The following is a 21563-nucleotide window of genomic DNA, read 5'->3' on the forward strand; positions in this document are numbered from 1 at the left end:
CTAAAGAATTCGATTGCCAATTTCAGGGCTGACCACTGGGTAGACCAATTACCTTGTCATTGTCCAAAGGGTCCTTCTGCACAAATGCCTGAACAAATTCTTCTGGGCCAATATAATTGAGCCTCTCCTGAAACACAAACCCAGCAGGTCAACAGTCTTAAACAAAAGGAGAAGAAATGGTCTTTCCGTTCTGTCTCCTGATTTTTAGCACTACCCTCATTTTTTAATGTAGCTTGTGAAATAAGCCTTTAGCCCTCCACATTGTCATCATCTTCAAGGTCTGAGCAGAGGCAGTTTTCTGCTTGGGTCAATGCTACACTAGAGAGTAAAAGGCTGAGCGAGTTATGGAAAAATTAACTAGAGGGGGAACATGAGGAAGGTCCATAAACTCTTTGCTCTTCAGTCTTGCTTAGTATTTATTTTAAAGTGAACTCCCAGAATAGCAGAAATAGTCATCTTCAAATGTCTAAACACAACACGTTCCAGCTATTTCATAGATTATTTCCCATTTGGATTACTCTAACCTCTCCCTTGACATTACTGCTGATGGACACACTGTCTGGTTGTCAGAGCAAATCGAGTGTGGGTTATAAAGGACAAGGATGACAATGGCCTTACTAGCTCTATGTGAGTCAGCTGCTGGGCCAACGTGTAAGGGTCACTGCAGACAGTAATTATGTCCCTTTGTATGGACTGTGGCTTGGTCTTGAGAACCGTGAGCCGATCTGTTGACGTCGAGCTGATTTTTGCCAGGACTTCCTCATACTGGCTGAGCGCGGCAAGTTTGCGGATTAGACACTGGATCATCTGCTGGACATTCTTCCTATATGTCTGCCAGGAAACAAGCAAAGGATTACCTCCTTGCTCTGCTTGTCTATTTTCACCACTACGCAAACTCAGAGACTCTGTACTTCAATGCTTTTACCTTCACGTTGGACAACCACCTTGGTTGAGGGCAGTTAGAGGATTCAGTTTCGCTCTAACAGTTTAAAAGAGATACATACACATAAGGTGTCTTTTCAGACTTGTAAGACTTAGTTCTTTCCTCAGGCTGCTCTTGAGAGTACAATTCAAGTTGGGCCATGAAAACACTACAAGGATGATTTAGATGAGCTACTGAGGGAATCCAGTATAATAAGAACCACATATAACTAATGTTCTCTGGGCTGGTATAGCAATGTACTGGTTTTCTTTTAGTAGGTGAAAATGTGTTGATCTCAAGTCAGAGCATCCTGTTCCTAATTCTTTTTCTTTAGGGTCCCCTTCTAGATTTTTCTCCTTCTAGCATTCCCAATCTCATTAGTCTAAGGGTACAGACAGCTACTTAACAGAAATACACCATCACTTCCCACTCAGCCCCCAACTACCTTCCTGACTTCCACATATAACATGAGTTACCACCAAAAAAAAGCAGTGGATATTCCTTTTTGGTATCTGACTTCCAGTTGGTTCATGTCCATTTCTTTTGCATTCATGAGTCAGTGCTAATGTTCACCACCAAACTCTTCCATATGGCAATTCTACCCATAATGCTACTACCAGGTGACACCTTGTTTGTTACTACATCATGCTACCGCCACAATACTTAAGAGAAATTGGTTTTAAAGCAATGCATGTATTATAGATAAATGTCAACCTCTTGACTTTTAAAATAGTTGTTAAGTCCAAGAAAGAGCTCCACAATCAACCAATTCCTAAGGTAGAATTACATGTGTAAGTTAGGGTATTCTTTTATTCTTCCTTTTTCAGGCAAAAATTGCCAAACTAACACTTATCCTTCTGGGCAAACTGTGACACCTGTTATCTCAAAGAAAGGCACACAGGCTGCTTCAATGCTAACATGGTCCTTAGGTTAACAGCTCCAAAGGAGGACAGTCCTAGTGAATTTACAGATGAAAGCCCTATGTCCATGCTTTACTAACTAATCAGCTCCTTTTAGAAAGGTACCACAATATCATTTTCTGAGATTAATTATCTGAAAATTAAATGGCATCTTACTACAAGTCTAAGAACCATCTTTTTTTATGGAAGTAATTTGGTTTACCAGAGCATATTATAAAACTTTAAATGAATAGATATTTGCATACTTAAGCCAAGGAAAATTAAAAACAGAAGGAAATGATCAATTCTCATATAGTCAAGGCAAAAAGGCACACACAACCTTCTTTCTTTTCTTCTTCTCTACTTGTCTGGTGTATATTCCTGAGTTCTTTAAACTGGTTCATTAGATGACCTTTTTCCCCTCTACATTCACAGACCACCCTGAAGTCACTAATGAAATACCTAAGTGTTTAAAAAATTGAGCCTTCAAAGAACGTATCTTCCACACAGCATTAAGGTTATCAGTTTAGAAGATGGTATCTATTTGATCATATGGTTGTCACTCAAAGAAACTGCCTCTTTCTTTGGAATTCGAAGCAGTTAAGGCCAAATTGAGGGCTATTTTAAATCTTCGCTGGGGGTGAGGAAAATGGGTGAGGAGGGTCAAAAGGTAGAAACTTCCAGGTATAAAATAAGTAAGTCACGGAGATGTAATGTACAAGATGGTGACTATAGTTAATAACATTGTATTGAATATTTGAAAGTTGCTGAGAGAGTAGATCTTAAAAGTTCTCATCACAAGAAAAATATTTTGTTAATTATGTAAGGTGACATGTTAACTAGACTTATTGTGGTGATCATTTTGCAATATACACAAATACTGAATCATTATGTTGTATACCTAAAACTAATAGAATGTTACATGTCAATTGTACCTCAATAAAAATAAATTAATAAAAATAAAATAAAACCTGCATCCCTATTTCCCTTGCTTCTTCTACATTCATAATCTTGAGTTACATAAAAATCGATGAACTTAAAATGGTTTCTTCAGTCTTCTGCCCCAAATGTCATAATAAATGCTCCCTGGGTGATTCTGACATGCAGCAAAGCATATCTGGTGAAAGACTCATTCTTCACTTTAAAAAATGCTTTTTAGGGAAAGAGGTAGAGTAATGTATAGTGGAGGATTCAGCTAGTGAGCAAAACGCAGCAAAATATGAGGAGAACATGTATGCAATAGGGTATAGGGAAAAAGCTATTCAAATAACAAAGAACGTGAGTGTGTGTGTGTGTGTGTGTGTGTGTGAGAGAGAGAGAGAGAGAGAGAGAGAGAGAGAAGAATATGTGTGTGACCTCTTTAAAAAGTTTGCTGCTGCCATTTGATTCCATTTGAGAAACCAAAGCTTTGTGTTGTTAAGCATGCTTTTTTAATGAATCATGGATTGCCAAATATGTACTTATTCTTTTTTATAACTTCAAATGCCAGTGACAGTAATTACCTGGCAAATAAAGACAGGCCCCTTAAGGAAGAGAAAATTGCATTGTACCCACTATAGTCATTTGTCATGTAATTGAATCATCAGTTTCATTTCGGGTTTCTTGCTGTCAAGTCCTAATAAACCTCTTCATTTTTGGCAAATCCTTAGGGGGGGAAACATACTAAGCCATACTATGTGGAACTCTCCTAGCAGCTTCAGAAGAACTCAACTAAATTATATATAGGGCACACCTGGATCCACTGGCTGCCAAAGAAAATCCCTAAAGTCCCAGGCAAGAAGCAGCAAGTCCCAACCCAAGTGCACACTCCTTCCCATGGAGGGAGATAACTTTTCAGTGGAGGGAAATATTTTTTTCCTATTCCAGTAACCGATTAGTTTGTTCACTCATTCGTTCATTCATTCATTCATTCATTCAAACACTCCTGAGTGCCTATTAACTGCCAGATACTGGGCTAGGAGTTAAGGATGCTAACTGAACAAAAGGACCACAGCACGGAGTTTAATGAGGAAAAACAAGTCATAAAGAAAGTAATTACTGGGCTTCCCCAGTGGCTCAGTGGTTGAGAGTCCGCCTGCCGATGCAGGGGACACGGGTTCGTGCCCCGGTCCGGGAGGATCCCACATGCCGCGGAGCGGCTGGGCCCGTGAGCCATGGCCGCTGAGCCTGCGCGTCCGGAGCCTGTGCTCCGCAACGGGAGAGGCCAAAATAGTGAGAGGCCCGCGTACCGCAAAAAAAAAAAAAAAAAAAAAAAAAAAAGAAAGTAATTACTAATCACAGAGTGCTCTGAAGGAAAGAGTGGTGAAAGCCAATAATGGGGGATGACCATGGCTGGGGAGGCCAGGGAAGGTGTCTGCAAGGAAAGACACTTAAGCACATGGCAGATAAGTGGCCTCCCAAGCACAGAACTGAGGAAAAGAGCATCCACCACAAAATTTTAGGGCTGACAGGGACATTACTACAGGGAGTTTACCTCTATGATTTAGAAATGAAGAAGGAGCAGAGACTTTAGGGGACTTGCCAAAGCACTCAAATCAACCACTGCCAAACGTGGACCCGATTCTGAATACCGTCTAGAAGTGACTAAAGGAATACAATCTCACTGGAAAACCCAACCTGATCATGGCAGGTGACATCTCTCCACTCAAGCCCTAGGCTTATCTTCTCATCTCTTTTCCCACTCAAAACCGTCTGAAGATCTCAGGTTTATCAAGGATTTGTTATTAACACAGGATGGCTGATAAGAAGCCCAGGCACAAGGCTATTTGGTCCCCATGCTTGGTTCCATCCAATTCTTGAGTGGCTTGATCCTATTAAAAAGAGATCGGAACCAATCTGGCCAACACAGATAGAAGTGACCCCCCTCATGGACTCCCATGACAAGAAGGACAAAAAGCCATCCATTTGGCATTGTATCTGAAAAAGATTTTTAAGGTGTTCCTTTTGGGAAAAACAAGTTGTCATGTCTACCTTTTAAAAAGGCAACAGAAGGAAGGAAAGCTGACTGCCACATCAAGTTAAGTACTGAAATAGAACTTAACTGAAGTGAAGCACTGCCTGACTCAGAGCTCAGCCTCCACCCGAGAAAAAGCCCTTATGATGCCACTAATCTTTTGAGCAGCCTGCCATAAACTTAGGTCACCGAGCCAGCACTGACCCTGCCAAGCAACACAACAACTTGCCAAGCAACTTCCGCTCTAAGAAAAGATTTACTACGAAACTGTGATGCTTAACTTTTGCCTTTGTGAGTGACGGACCTACCAATTCCTACCTTGCTAGCACCTGTTACACGCAAACTAGCAAAATGATTAGAATAGTCATAACTTGCAGAAGGACTCATTCAGGCTTTTGCAGAAGTGATGGCTCTCTTGAGCGCCAGTGCTCAATATAATGTCATAGGGGAAGTGTAAAAGGGTTAATTCCATTTTCATGCAAACGTAATGTGGGAAGCAAGTGCATATTTTTCAAGTGCTAATCTTATATAATTTGTGTGATTTTTGTTAAAGTTAGGGGAAACAGTATTAAAATGTTTTCACCAGAAGTAGACAGACTAGATAGGTGTCTTGTTCCATGATCTTGACAGCACAGCCCTGAAAGAATGATTTCTCCAGGTAGGTTATTCGTAATGGGAACATGCATTTTAAGATGGATGAAACAAGACATCACAGCCTTTGCCAAATGCTTCAGCTACCTTTTTCTAACACTGTACCTGTGCCTAAGTACGGAAACTACAAAGACATCCTTGCCCAACAAGCCTCAAAACAGAGTAACAGCCTTCCAGGCCTGCTTCAAAGAGGATAACCTTGAATTTGTCACAGCTAGGTAGCTCAACTGACGGAAGTGATATTTATGAAAGATTATCTAACAGACTTACTTTCCATCTCCATCTAAGTCTAGGTGCTAAGCCTTGAATCAACTTCCAGGCACAAGACTTGGATCCTTTTTTCTTTGTCTTCTCCACTCCTAAAGAATTACCTCTGCTAATTTATATATTAATCTTATGGCCTCAGTTTTTATCAAGGAGCATTTGTTATAAACACTATACAGAGCAGTTTCCATGATCTCATTCACAAAGTCCTTGCAGGAAATTTTTTAAAAATTTCATTTAATTTAATGCTTTGAAGGATTACTATGCTTTTTCTTTTCTGACAGTGAAAACTACATAGCCAACTGTATTTCCCTTTTACCTGGAGCTTACAGTTAAAATACAGCAATCTTGTCCTACTCTACTGATTCTCAGTATTAGCACATTTGTTTTCTCCCTTCCGTGATACAAACTCTCTATTTCTGATTTATTAATATATTACTTATTACCTGTTAATATATAAATATGTTATTTTACACGTATTAGTGTTTATATCTCCTAATGTGATATTTATAATCTAACTTGCTAGGTCAAATCTTTTTGGAAGGAAGAAAGTTATAAATAAGATAAAATGAAAACACACTTGCATCATGAATCCTGTGCTTGAGTTGACATGAACATACCCCCAAATTAATCACATAAAACTCTAGATCACATCCCTTTGAAGTGGGATTGTATAATCATCCCCCTTTGACACACCAAACAGACCAGTATGCTGTGGAGAGGACTTGCCCAAAGGCAACAACAGAAAAGAAGCAGTAGAAATGCCGATGCATAATTTAGCACCACTTCTCACCAAGACCGCTGCCTGGAAATTCGAGTAATTGTACTAAATTCAGGTTACCAACCTCCTCGCCACTGGCTATTCGGTGAGCCAGATCTTTTAAGTTTCTCATCATTCTTTCATCCCGAAAATCATAAGGAAATGTTTCTGTCCATTCTGTCAGGAGTTGAAGAATTTTGGGTGCAATTTTTCTTATCTGATTCTAGGGAGAAAAAGCAAATCAAATTCAGTGATATCTATCAAATAAATAATTACAAACAGGCTTAATGGTAAACTTCTAGTGCAAAGTCTTTGGGGTTAAAGAAGACTCTAGTCCCCCTTTCCCAAGTCAATGTCAAGTGCTACCAACTTAAGGCAGGACGGAGGGATTTTCCATGGCACTAGATTTATCTTTGTTCTTTATACCTTTCCAATTCCCTCTGCATAGCCATGATACCATTTATGAACCTCAGCCTGGGGAGAAGCTATGGTTACTTAAGGAAACCAACTTCACAAAATCTAAGCCATAAAGCTACCAAACTTAATGGAAAGAAACGTTAAGTTCAAATAGGGTATCGTTACCTTATCACCACTAGGATCACTTAGTCTCTGGTGCTCAACACATAAGTGGCAGACTTTGGCCATTAGCTCATACGGATGCATAAATAACCGAGAACTCAGTAGGAAGGTAAATATGTACGTTCTCTGGGGCAAGAGAAAAAAAAAGTCATCATGGTTATATTCTCTCTGAAACTAGTATCTTTCTTATATATTATACATCATATATCACTAAGTTCTCTTTAGCAGAGTTAAAATGCTACAGTTTCAAAAGTGAGGCTTACTAGTAGTAACACAACCTAAGATGGAGCTCTCCTTTACTTTGTGATATATATTTTCCCTTAAACCATACTAAAAATAACAGAAGTACAGGGTAAGTTTAGCTACTAAATTATTCACAGTACATTTTTACATCCATCCTCTGGGAGCCAGGATACCAGGACATATAACTCAGTCTAGTAAAGAAGAATGAAATTCAGCCCAAGGAGATCAATCTAACTTAAATATACCACCCATACAGAATCTTGTTCCGTGTCCAAATATTATGGTAACTCAATGGAAACCAAAAAATCACCCAACCCACATCAGCTCAAGAAATCTCCAGTGGGTCCAGTATGACACACTGGACCATTTGTATGCTTGTGTTAGAACATTCAAAGACAGACTTTCAAGTAATCTATTTACTTGCTCAAAGGCTAAGCAATTTGATAAAACATAATATCACACTATATACTTTTCTTTAACCACAATGTCTCCCCAGAAGCCAGTAATGAAGTAAAGCTTATTTGTTATAGTAGTTTCATACTCCCAATAAGAAGAAAAATTCCATGGGTTTTTCTCCCCCTTAGGTGCCGTTTGTAGCTCATAAACACTTACAGGGCTGAACAAGGGATGCCTTTTACTTTTGATTAGAAGTTTTCCCTGTGTGGCAACATATTTGAAAATGCTACGTAACAAACCACACACACACAGAGATAACACAGTAAGAAACATTATGGTGAACTACATAGTTTGTGGCAAGCACAAACTACCCTCTGCACACCAAGGTCATTATTATATTTATAAAAACATTCAAATCTAGGGTCTGGATATTTTCATGAAATTTTTATCAACAAGCAGCTGTTGCATAACAGGGGCAGCCGTAGCACAAGGGAAGGGGGAAGAAACATCACGCGCCCCAGAAATAGAAAACCTGGGTTTGAATGTTGCTGCTGGGAGTGAGACCATGTGCAAATTCCTCAACATTCTGAATCTCAATTTCTTCCTCTCTAGCCTCTTGGAATTGCTATAAAGACTGAGAAAATGTAAACGAACTCCTTAAATTAGAAAGGGTTATCCATACAAATGTCAGTTATCAAAGTAAAACATAAACAAGCGAACCTGTCATCTGATGTCGAATCTATAAAGAATTGCATCTTGAATGTAACTCTTGTTCTCTTTTCTGTGAAGTTTCCCTGTGTAACTTCACTTTTCTCACCACAGTTTTGGAAAACAAAAAGTCACTAACCATTCTAGGAGCATCTAATGTTCTCTGGCATTTCTATTTAAGAACCAAGGTATATGCATGAGTCATACCTTACAGGTATTTCATTTAGAAGGTCTCTGACTGACTACAATGTGATACCAACCCTGAAAGGAAAACTGATACACAGACATATCATAGCCAGGTTCAATCTGATCTCAAAGCACTCAATAATCAATATGCAATTTCTTATTGGAAAAATTCTTAGTAACCCAGATAGAATTCTGCAGCATCAAGGGTCCCTGTCTACTCTATTGTAAATTCTGCTGGATACCAAGGATGTGTTTCAGGGGCACATGGATACCTACATCCGGATAGTAATCCACATTAGGTACTAAGTGCTGGATGAGTGCTTCCAGAGATCCGGACAGGAGGTTGTTGTCATGGTAATACAACCCTCCACAGCTGTCCTCTGCAGAATGATAGAGGTTTCGGTTGTAACCGCTGCTGTCAAACATTGCTGAAAAGGGAGGCGTTTGAGGCATACTTTCCTAAAATGAATAAAAAAGGAAAAAACAGTGTCAGTAATATGCAAAAGAAAAGTCAACTTTAATAGGCATTAGGCTTTCATAATCACGAGGAAACAGGCAGTTTTTAAAATAGGTTAGGTTCTGATACAATCTGAGAACCCATCAAGAAGCAAATTGCTCTTTGAATAACACATGTATGTATATTTTTGAGTACCAATGTCATTCAATAAAATATCATAAAACACTTGGATCAAAGCCTCCAATCTGTACTTAAATTCAAGTCTCTGGCTGCCATGTTTAGATATCATTCCTTCACATTCGGTTATGAAGACAGGGAGGGGAACTGAGCTTTAAATTGCTTTAATCCCCTGAGTCAAGTATTATCCTAAAGTGGAAATGGGTAGGCCTTCAAAGTTGGATGGGAAGAATTACATAACACTTAAGAAATACCAGACTAGCATTGGGCATATGAGGAGATAACCAAAACAGAAGTTGAAAAAATGAAATTGTAAAAGAGGCTTAGAACTAAAGTGTGTGTGTGTGTGTGTGTGTGTGTGTGTGTATTTATAGATGCACGCATATGTCAAGAGATTTAATGCTGACTCCCCAGCGTTCACTGGAAGATCGGATGCTATTGATTTTCACCCCTTTGTGTCAAATTCTTTTGGGGTGGAGAGCTCTATAAAGCCTCAGTTCTCAGTAAACACACAGGCTGAGAAAACACCTGATTTGGGGAACAAGGAGCACTGCCCTCATCTGTGTGCTCTGCAACTCACAAAGCCCTTGTCAGAGGATGCTTGGTAGAGGCCAAAGGCTATTAAGTTATTACTTGGATTCCTAGGGACAGAGCTCCCGGCCCCAAAAACAGACTCCAGTTTCTGGCAGCATGTCTGGACAATGGAGGCATTCAGGAGCTGCAGAGAGTGAGGGTTTCAGAGGTAAACAATGAAGGGAAGCCAATCTCCAGGGCTTAGACTGACAGGGACAGGGTGTGCAGAGACTGCAGGAGGACACAACCCAGGCTAATCCCTCTTTTCAAGATGCTGAAAGATATCTGCATCCGAAAGGGGGAGGGCCTGTCTGAGGAGGCACATCCATTACTCCAAGTGCATCTGTTCCAGTTCCCACTAATGGGGGCCACAGCCTCACAATGTGTGCGCATGCCTGGGCAGGGGGTGGCCAGGGGTGGGGTGCTGGGAAAAAACAACGTCCATTATAAGGCGACTCGGCAGGTGAAAGTGGCATTTAGGGAAAGAAGCATCAGGAAAGAGAAATAGAAAAAAAAAAAAAAGCTTCAGTATTTTGTGCTCTGTCCCATCCACAAACTAATGCTGAGGGAGAACATAAAAAGAATCCAGCACAGAGAAAGAAAGACAAACATCATATGATATCACTTATACGTGGAATCTTAAAAAAATGGTACAAATGAATTTATTTACAAAACAGAAACAGACTCACAGACATAGAAAACAAAGCTTTGGGTTTACCAACAGGGAAAGCGGCAGCGGAGGCAGGGGTGATAAATTAGGAATTTGGGATTAACAGATACACACTACTATATATAAAATAGATAAACAACAAGGACCTGCTCTATAGCACAGGGAACTATATACAATATCTTGTAATAACCTATAATGGAAAAGAATCCAAAAGAGAATATATATATATGTATAACTGAAACATTTTGCTGTACACCTGAGACTAACACAACATTGTAAACCAACTATACTTCAAAAAATAGCTACAAATGGGAAGAAAGTGAGGACTGAGAATCACTCTGTCTGGGGACACACCTGTCACTACCAGAGTCATCATTACCATCCCTCTCTCTTGGGCAGGACATGGTCATAATGGCCAAAGGAGCAGGAACTAAGGATGTAAATGTTAACACAAATGCTCCCCACTTAGTTGGTAAGACCTCACACATAGGAATCATGGTTAAATGAATACCTCAATGTTAACATTTTATAAGGCAACGGACAAAGTATGTTTCTGTCCTCTTCAAATTGCCAGTTTTCTATGAGTATGTTTCATGTGCAATATCATCTTTGCAAATGGGTTGTCCCTGGTGGGAAGAAAAACAAGAGCCTGTCTACCCTTGCCCTGAGAAACTCAAAATGTCCTTAAACTGGGATGCCAGGACCTGAGATGAAAAACACCTGAAAGTTACTTCTTCCAGCATGGAAGGAACCTTCCCTCTGGATGTGGTTTTCCTGCCCCTGGCTTAAAAAAAGCTTTAGATGGTTAAAACCACACGATATCCTTGGTATCCAGGATGACAAGTGGAACTCACTCTATTCATGCCCTTGAAGTTGTTTTTCTTTTTTTTGTCTGCCAAGAACCATGAATTTTCCTTGATTTCTCCACTTACTCATTACTACTGAAACCGTCCTAATATTAAGTGCTTTGGGGAGAAGGTTGGCCAGGATTTGGGAATTTCAGAGAAATCAGAAAATGTTAAAAGTTCAAAAGGACCATAGAAATCAAATGGTCCAAGACGGAAAATAGATTTCATTTCGCTTCCCAACTGCAATCAATCCAAAGTGGTTGCCAAAAGGCCGGATGAAGAGTGAGGATTCAAAGCCTGTAACCGGGTGGGGAATGTGTGCTAAGGGATTAGCAATGACCGCAAAACAGTCACAGAAGAAGCCAAGGCCCAAGCGTCATGACAATCAGGTCCACTCTTCTCTGTCCATCAGTTTGCAAACTGAGACCTTGGGCAGTGAGGTGAAGTGACCAGGCTAGGACCACACAGCCACATGGCTACAGCACCACGTGAGCCCCATGGCACTCCTCTGAATCTTGCACCTCTGCTGCCTTTGGTTGATTGACAGAAAGCACTAGCCACAAAACAGTCACAAGTCACTCAGAGTTCCCTTTCAAAGAATCAGCACCAAAAGCCACCAAATATGTGTACTTATAATTATTTACTCCCATAAAGTGGACAAGGACTCAGATCTGGACGAGGACCCAGATTTAGTGAAGCCCTAATCTAGGGCTTAAGAGCTGTGAAAACTTCGGAAAGTCACTTACTCAGCCCCTGCCCCCAGGTATGTTTTTTATCTGGAAAATTATTTCCAATTTTGCTCACTCCTTCTGAAATTCTAGATGATAACAAAACTACCAATTTTCTTTATAGCGAAGTTAGAGCATTTTTAGAGCAATGGCAAAAGGTCTTTGTTTTGTTCCTTGGAAATGTGTCACAGGATTTCTTTGAGGAGGCACAAAATACCAACAACAACAAAAAAACCCTCCAACCAGGCACCAAAAGAAAATACTACAAATAGCCATGGACACCAAACCGAGATAAGTTAATTGAGGTTATAGTTTATTATACTTAAAAATCAAATTTAAGAAAAGAATCTATCATAGGTTGTTTTCTGCCTTCTAATTAGACCAAAGTTCTGTTGCCAATCAGCTGATTGACCACAAACGAACTTGTCTGTTGATCTTGCGTAGAGCAACAACCAATGGCTGAGATTTAAGTCACTCCAAGAGACCCAGCCCCTTACTTACATGCAAAATGGTCCTATTTTCCCACCTTGCCATATACTGTCAACTCCTTAGGCCTCCACCTTCCTCAGTGTGCATTCTTCTACTATGGGATCCTGTGTGCTGGAAAAGGTCTCCACAGTCCACAGCCCTTTACTTCTCTGATTCTTGCTCAAGGCCGCTCCCCTGAGAAATGCCTAGATGCACGGTGTGCAAGGCTCTGAGAATGTCAGCAGCTCCCGTCTGTGTAAGGTTTACTGCCTACAAATGCCTTTTTGGATAGTATATCTACCTTGTTTGGCAGGGATCCTTACTCTGTTTGACTGCATAAGCACGGGTTCAGAAAAACTTCATTACTCAGCTGGGGTTACACATCGGATAAGGGACAAACAGGCAGGGTTTCAAACCTAGTCTTCAGATTCCAGATTCAAAATTTATTACACTACATCATGTTATACTGCAATGGTCTTCTTTGAACTTTTAATGTTTAACCATAAAATGAAAAGCCTGTCAGTCTGTCCCAAATTGCATGCTATTAGAAAAATTTACATGTTTTACATGTTCTACATAAATCCTTGCCCCAAAGATGTATGAACGTCATTAATTACTCTTATTAAAAAGCAACACTATCAACAAAAGTATTTAAGCTACTGACCTTTGCAATCAAAGCATAGTCCTATCTAGACAGAGACTTCAGAAATTCTAATATACACTTCTTCATATTTTATTTTCTTTGAAATTGGTATGCACATAAATAGTTGAGTGATAAGAAAACCTGTTTAACTGACAGTCATTTTTTTAGCAATATATAAAATAAAAGAGCATCTTACAATGGATGACATCTTAGATTCAACGAAATACAGTAATACTTGCTTGTACATACTTTACAGATTTCCAGTAAAATAGATCTGATGAGACAAATGACCAAAAGAGAGATCATGGATCACGGTACATGTAACTAATTTCTGGACAATCTCTAGCAAGTGGCAGTCTAACCATTTTCCAGAAAGATCAACTGCCTTGTGTAATAGATGCATTTGATAAACGAGGGGAAAGGTCAGCAGAATGGCACAGAAAGTACTGCTTGTGAAGTGGATTTTTAAGCACCTAAGAAGATAAACATAGTAGATTTTTTTTCCTCTCAAGTACCTTTCTTCTTATTACCCACATCAAGAACCACTGTTTGTTCAGCATTACTCAAATTTGACATCCAAGACTTTAGTTCTACCTGCTTCAGTTCTGGAATGAAAGAAAGTGAAGTTCAGAATATTAAATATTGGCTTGGTTCTTGTTTAAGAAAACAAATTCATAGAATATCCAAGTACTGCACATGAGAATCCAGAGAAGCATTGAGCCCCGGATGCTATTAACTCCAGGAACCATTTGCTAAAGCTTCCCCGGTGGAAGAAGGGCTAAGTGTAAGGCGGCTCCTACCCCACAGCTTCCATTTATTTTCTTTAATCTCACTGTAGCCCTGACTTCTTATCTGCAGCAAACCTTCTCTTTAGAGCTCTCACAATTACTATTTTCTGTCTGTTGCGTTCTGTAAACTCTCAATTTACTCTTCTCCACCCTTTCCAACATAATCTCAACACGAACTTCTCCACTGTCTGCCATCCTTCTTTAGCACAAATTTTGCCCAACCCAATGTACCTGCTATGGGGACCTGCTAACCAAAACTCTGGTTTAGGAAAAACTGATTATTTCCAAAATGAGAATATGTGACAGCATTAAGTACTGGCCTGAATTTGCTGTTAAGTCAAACTTCAAAGTAGCTAACTCCTTTGGAAAAGGTGAGATTTATATGAGACGCTTGAAAAAGCTGCTGACTCTATTCAAATCACTACCAGTAAGATAAGACAGAGGATAGGTTAATCTCACAAGCAATTCTCACCTTGCAAAATTTCATTCGTAAGCCAGTTGCTGGAAACTCAGAATATATTGTTTGGCCAGTAGCTCTTAACTTTTTAGGAAGATCACAAACTTCTCCACACAGTGCCCCCAGAGAAATCGACCAACAAGTTTGTATATACTTTCAGGGAGTTCAGACCCCAGATTAGGAAGTACATGTGCTGGCCGGTACAGAACCTGGATCGTATTTATCTACTTCCTCAAAGAAGGAGAACATAGTGGTTCTGAAGGGAACCTTGGTTTAACACATTGAAGACTGGCTCCTTAGAAATCAACCAATACATGTAAATATTTTCTAGTAGTACTGATCCAATGGCGTTGAAGAGAATGAAAAAGACACTTCTTTTGGTTTGTGTGGAGATATTTAAATAGCTCCCCCCCACACACATTGAGGGAGCACTTTGGGCTAAGGGGGAGGCAATGAGACAATGGGAAACAGATTTTGGCTTTAAAAACAGTGACCCTGGGGCTTCCCTGGTGGCGCAGTGGTTGGGAGTCCGCCTGCCGATGCAGGGCACGCGGGTTCGTGCCCCGGTCCGGGAGGGTTCCGCGTGCCGCGGAGCGGCTGGGCCCGGGAGCCATGGCCGCTGGGCCTACGCGTACCGCAAAAACAAACAAACAAAAAAAAACCCAAAAAAACAGTGACCCAGGCTAAAAGAAAGCTCTGAGCTGCCAAACTTAGCATACAGATTACAGGTTCTTCTGGAAAACTTCCCAAGGGGAAGTAAAAGATATCCAACCCACGTATACAAGATGAATGTTCCTTCTTACATTTAATTTGGGAAGCTGAAAAGTTGGTTGACAGACAAGATATCTTACGGGGGCAGCTAATTCAGTCACAAAGATATATCATGTCCTTCCAAGGACCCTGCAAAAGTTCAGCATGACATTGATCCAGCAGCAAGGAAGCAAGCTCTAGGTGATTTAAGGGATGAATGGATTTGAAAGGCATGCCTAATGGTTTCAAACCAACTAAAGCACCAGATGAAAAGCTGCCTTTTTCGAAACAACAGACTGTGTTTGAATTAGTGACTGCTTTTGCACAAGGTTATTTACGAGGAGGCAGGTGCATCAGGCTAAGGTGGTTTCAGGTGACAATTCAAACTGGAAGAGGGCCAGGAAAAGATGGGTGTGGGAACTAAATCAAAAGTCACCCTTCAACATCTGCTTTAGGTGTTTGGTAAATCTCTGCCAGGATGTCAAGTCAGCATTTCCTTCACACTCAGGAGAATGAGATAGCAAAGGTAGGAGTCCAAGAAAAGAAAGGTTTATTTCAGCCCCTATTTCATCATAGAGCACCTCAGTGAAATATTTAATAAATCCAATGTCTTTATATTGATCGCTAACCTTTCGCTTCTGTTCAAATGCTGGGCATGTGTCCAAACGAGGTAGAGGAAGGCCTCCCTATCACAGTTGAACTTTGAAAGCATATTTGTTTAGGGAGGAGAGGCTTAATTTAAGATCCGGCAATGACTGGTTCCCAAATTCCCATCTAAATTCCAAAGGAACTTTGCACTTTGGTGAGATGCAGCCTCTTCCTTTTCTCATTTGAGGCTCCAGAGATCGGAATGAGAAAGAGTTCACACATTTCAACTTTACTCCAGCTGGGATCTCAAGTACTTTTAGCCTCCTTTTGGGACGGCTGGATCTCAGAATACAAGTGCTGACTGCACGCTCAGAGACTGTTTCTCTAACTATGGATTCAAGTTGGGGGAAAGTAAAAGTCAAGTCTCCCACACTGTATAAAACATGCTTATTTTTGGGCTTCCCTGGTGGCGCAGTGGTTGAGAATCCGCCTGCCGATGCAGGGGACGCGGGTTCGTGCCCCGGTCCGGGAGGATCCCACATGCCGCAGAGCGGCTGGGCCCGTGAGCCATGGCCGCTGAGCCTGCACGTCCGGAGCCTGTGCTCCGCGACGGGAGAGGCCCGCGTACCGCAAAAAAATAAAAATAAAAATAAAATGCTTATTTTGAGCTTGAAAAAAGTCTCAAAGATTATCTTCTCATTTCTTTCTAGCAGCATCTCTGGACACTAGAAATGCTACACCTCTGCTAACCTCCTTGAGAAAAGAGGTATTGTGTTGAGATTACAAACAAAACAGAGTAGACGACTCAGAATCAACTCACTTCTTTGGCATGTGAACAAAAAGTAAGTAACTCCCAGATAAGTACATTCTTTGGAACTGAGCCCCAAATGCTTTGTAGATTTCACGGTCAAGGGGAAATAATCAGTATTTTTGAGGAAAGAAGGTCCTATTTCTCTCTACAATGATGAAATGGTGGTATTTCCTGATTTATTATAGGATTCCACATTTAAAAATGAATGTGCATTTTGCTTGATTTGTCCTAGATGCTACTTAAATTTTTCTTCACTAATTCCTAATTAATGGAGGAAAGGGGTTCTGACTCAAATAATTACCATCTTTGGTTTCCCTGGAAGAAAAACAAAGCTAAAATTTGTCATCTTTTGTCTTGAGAATATCTTGTCAGCAGTTTATTAAGACACAAAACAACAATTCAGTACGTGGCAACTAGAAATGGGCCTGGAGAATCATTTAAAACTTTTCTATGAGATAAATCTTTACTAATTTTTTTTGTAGGAACCGATCACAGCACATGTTGACATTCTTCCCGCAATGTTTTTAATCTACAACTGCCATGCAGTTCCTGATCTTAACAGTAGATGGCTCCACGTGCCTTGTCTTTGAAAGGATTGGTGCTTTCTAGCAGTAACAGTAAATGCTGGTTTAGAAAAGTCAAAGGATAATTAGAGTTCTGGGGGAAAAATTTGAGAAATTGGTGTTTGGGATCGTGGAATATTATTGAACTTTGGAAAGTGGCATTGCTCATGACACACAGTTGAAAACATATAAAGCCAGTCTTATTTCCTTATGTCTTGGGTGCCTATGATGAGAATTGTCATTTTTCCAGAGGAATAAAAGTGATCTTCTGGAAAATCAGAATCATTGTTATCTAATTAAGTGCTGTCAAAACAGAACTTTCTGGAATATTGGAAATGTTCCTCTTCTGTCCAATACAGCAGCCATTCACCACACGTAGCTATTATTGAACACTTAAATGTGGCTAGGGCAATTTTTGTTTGTTTAATTTAGCTAAACTTAAGTTCATATATCCCCATGTGGCTATTTACTGAACAGCACTGGCCATTACCTTGAACAGCACAGATACAGATATAAGTAGTTGAATCATTTATACATGATAGATCTCAAGCCAAATTATAGAATATCAAATGGGGAGCCTCCTTTACTAAAAGGGTTTATGTTTCTAAACCCCGTTCACCTCAGCATACTTAGTGAGGACATTCAGTAAACAAGTAGAATTTTCTATTTACAATTTATTGTGGAACATGGTTACCGGGATAATTTTATTTTTTTGGCTGCAAGTTCTTGAAAAATTATCCTTATCCCACACCGCCCTCCATTCTTCCCTTTTAGATAAATAGAAGGATACTAGCATTCTATAAAGTGCTTTCCTTTCTTACAAGACTCATTTGTACTTTCCCTGTGTTAAACTCATTTTCACACCAGGGCTTCCTAATAAAATTTGAATCAATTGAATGACTTCTGGATATAAATGTACCTTGAAATGAAATAATAAACACACAAACCTAAGAAAAAATGATTGGTCAAAAGACTGGTTTTAAAATGACAAAATAGTAACACTGACTTAAAAAAGTCCAAAAAATTTTCCTGACTCAAACTTCTTGAAAATAGCATTTTTAAATACACTTGTAGGAGAAAAACAAGAGCAAAAAACAGCTCAAGCAGATAATAAATCTCTACATAATTTTCACCAATAAGTAGAAATTTCACTCTTCTCTCTTCATTTCCACGCACCAAGTAGCTGAACATCTAACTGCAGACCATTCTTCAGCCTTGATTGTTCAGCTAATAAAGGGTGCAAATGAACGAGGTGATAGTACAGCAAGATCAATCAGTTAACACAGAGCTAAAAGAGACTCATAAATCTTCTAGTTCAACACCTCATCAATTTCACAGATCCAGCAGGTATAGCAAGAGAGTAAGTGACTTGTTAGGGCTCCAGATTGATTAGAACCCTAGGCTCTATTCCCAAGGCAGAAATCTGCCCACAGAGTTAGGCTACATCTGTCATCCTAGGATAATCAAGGGTTGCACAAATCTAATTTTTATAGATTTAACTGGAAAACCAAAAAGGACAACTAAAGGGGAGGTAACACCTGAATTCAACCACTAAAGACAAAAATCTCATCAATCTTAAGCAGTATTTTCAACAGTACAGTTTGTCTCTTTAAGACCTTACAAAATGTTATAATGGTTTTTCCATTTATTATTTGTGGCACCAGAATCAAGATTCTAAGTCCCTGCTTCAGGGATTCCAGATTCTTCTCCCAAGTAAGGGAGGATACCCTCATTTTCTCATCTCCTGTCCAAGCAGGTACTGTCTTTGGGGTCATCCAAATGCTCCTCCAAAGTCTAATTCTTCCAGACCACCTCTGGAGATTGATAAAGTTGATCCCAGCACTTCCGGTGCCATATTAGGTAACTTACCAACATAAACAGTCACCTAGCTTTGCCCCTTCAATTTTCTTACTTTTTCCTAGATAGGTGTTATTCAATTGATTTTTTTTTTTTTGTCTATTGTAGTTTATTGGCCAGTAGTTAGACTGTAAGAATATAATGTTAGTAATAATATAAGAAATGTGAATTATTATGATAAATAATAAATATTTAAAATATTTAACAACATATGCCTAAGAATAAATTAAATTAAAAAAATAAATATAAATAGTTTATGGTGATTTTCTGTTCCAAAAGACAGAATGATCTCAGGAATCAGATTAAATGTCTAGTGGAGCATATAAAATGGAGCAAGACTGAAAACGCACCAGGGGAGAAATCAATTCTAAGAATTTAACACTCCATTAGACCACTGAAAAGTACTACACTCAGTAGCCAGAAATATTGCCACCTCTAGAAAAACAAAGGGTTGACCCACATGTCGTGGAAGAATGCCAACAAGACACTTGCTCATCAGTAGCTGATCTTCTCCACTTTGCCAGAAAACCTGCTTGAAAGGCATAACAGAGCACCGCTTGTGAACCCTGACTTCTGTCAAGTGCCCTAGGTCCTCCTTGGCCCAACAACTGCCCCCCGCCATAAACTAACCATTAATGATAGGACCTAACAAGCTGCCACACTTTTTAATCTGCTATGAAAATCTCGACAGCCAAGAATTTTTCTTTCCTTTTAGAAGTCAATTCTACATTTGCTCTAAACCTCACCTGACTAGTTGTTTTCCTTCCAAATCTCCAGTCAGGCATATACTCTGGTTAACTGTAACCTCCTTGTTTCTTAGCACAGGCTTATCACCATGGTCCATGTTTTAAACTAAGACACAGCTATCACATGCCAAGCTCTAGCTACTGTTTTCGGGAGGAAAGAAAAATTATTCACCCCATCTGAGTCTGACTGTACCAGACATTATTCAAGAGTGCAAAACCCTGATCCCTGAACTCTTCCCCTTTATGCACTCAGTTCAGAGACCCTCCCTCGGCCATTAGAGATCATCCAGGGCTAAATATAGATCTACGCACACCAGCGGTCCCTGGCCATCGTCACATGGTGCTGCTGACGAAGAACTCCTTGGAGACGCCTTCTGCCCAAACACACATACACAAATTTCTGTGCATATTCATCCATACACACTATACCCACCGAATTCGTCGGCGAAGACAGACACATTTACGTTCAGAAAAGAAAGTGGATCCCTAGAGATCCCCTCCTGCGGTTTACTACACTTGTGCCGCCCTCCGCACTGTCAGAGGACCTAGCTGCGCTGCTTTCGCCTGAGCTGCGCGGATCAGGTTGGGGTAAGGTGGGAATCAATACTCCAGTGGTTCGCACACAGACACACACACTTACACTCCAGCCCCCCTGTTCCGCTTGTACAGCACTGAAGTTGTTTCCACGGTTCCCCTAGAGAGAGGAGCGTCCCCACGCTAGCAGCCCGAGAGGCTCCCAGGTACCCACAGTTCACGTTACTATCGCCCGGCCAGGTGACCCGAGACGACTCACCTGAGCGCAGGCAAGAGCAAGGCGACACGTTGTGTCCCAAGTTACCAGCTGAACGGAGAAAGAATATCACCTCGTCAGTGGCGAGCACGTGACCTCTGTTCGCTTGTCTCTTCCTGAGAGTCAGACCCTAGATTATAAGGCTCCGTCACCAAAAATAAGCAGGACCCCCACCTGCTCACCCACACCCCCACACACTCACGAAAACTAGCCAAGAAGTAGAAGGAAACAGCCTAGCTGTGCACAGGAAGGGAAGAAAGGATGAAGAAAGGATGAAAGCGACTAGAACTCAGACAAATCCTCAAAAACTGTACCAAGATCTCGAGACAGAAGGCCTGGCTGCGGGATCGGGGCAAGAGAAGCAAAGCAAAACCCAAGCCTGTCCCCGCCCGGGCCCCAGCGGCTGGGCCCCGCACCTGCTGGCACCGTGTCCGCTCCCAGGGCGGCCCCAGACGCCCTTGGCGGCCAGGCAGGAGGACTCCCCACTTCCCCCGCTTTTGCGGGACGCTCTGCACCAGCGAGCGCTCGCTGGCCAGAATCTCCCGCCGCCTCCAGGGGCACCGGCAGCCGGGGGGCAGTCAGAGATCCGGGCTGCTCCGCGCGCAGCTCCCGGGCCGCTTGGGAGAGCGCAGAGCGCAGCAGGGTGGCGCGTTCCCGCTGCCGGACTCCGATTTCTCCCGTGAGAACTGCTGACCAGGGAACAACCCACCTGCAGATGGACCCGGGGTCCTCGGCTTCCCGGCTGTTTTCCGCGTGCCCACCAACGCAACCAAAGGAGAGGAAGCAAAAGCGCGCAAAAAATTCCGTCCAACCAGTCGGCTGCCTTGATTATACTGAAACTACTGCCGCCGCCGCCGCGCACACCCCCTTCTCTTCGAGTGCCCGCCCCCGCAGCCAGCCCCGCCCCCCTCTGGCCCCCGCGGACCAATCACGGCGCAGCTCACCGCCCACTCCGCCACCGCCCCCGGCGCCCGCGGCCAGCCGACGCGTCCCCGGGGGCCCGGGACTCCAGTGGCGCGGCTGCCGGTTGTCCTCCCACGCTGCGGAGGCCGGCAGAGTCCGGCGCAGGCGTGTTTAACTACGCTGGT

The 21563-nt window shown here is 41.4% G+C and overlaps 1 protein-coding gene across 4 annotated transcripts in view; it reads right to left on the bottom strand.

Annotated features, from left to right (window-relative positions):
• RASGEF1B (RasGEF domain family member 1B) overlaps window positions 1–21311 on the bottom strand; it is a 35657-nt gene extending 14346 nt beyond the window's left edge. The window contains exons 1-6 of one of the 4 annotated variants that reach the window (XM_007116665.4): window positions 21185–21311; window positions 8838–9020; window positions 7032–7154; window positions 6535–6672; window positions 619–831; window positions 53–127 (exon numbers count right to left, since the gene is read on the bottom strand). In XM_007116665.4, the coding sequence (XP_007116727.1) occupies window positions 53–127; window positions 619–831; window positions 6535–6672; window positions 7032–7154; window positions 8838–9014 (726 nt within the window). In that variant the 5' untranslated portion in view covers window positions 9015–9020; window positions 21185–21311. Of the gene's footprint in view, window positions 1–52; window positions 128–618; window positions 832–6534; window positions 6673–7031; window positions 7155–8837; window positions 9021–12540; window positions 12678–13640; window positions 14340–20325; window positions 20343–21184 lie in introns of those variants that run through there. The other 3 variants (XM_028491980.2, XM_028491978.2, XM_028491979.2) reach the window with 3 other exon arrangements.
• Window positions 21312–21563: the final 252 nt, after the last annotated feature.

The sequence above is a fragment of the Physeter macrocephalus genome, chromosome 7, assembly GCF_002837175.3.
Source record: "Physeter macrocephalus isolate SW-GA chromosome 7, ASM283717v5, whole genome shotgun sequence".
NCBI lineage: Eukaryota > Metazoa > Chordata > Mammalia > Artiodactyla > Physeteridae > Physeter > Physeter macrocephalus.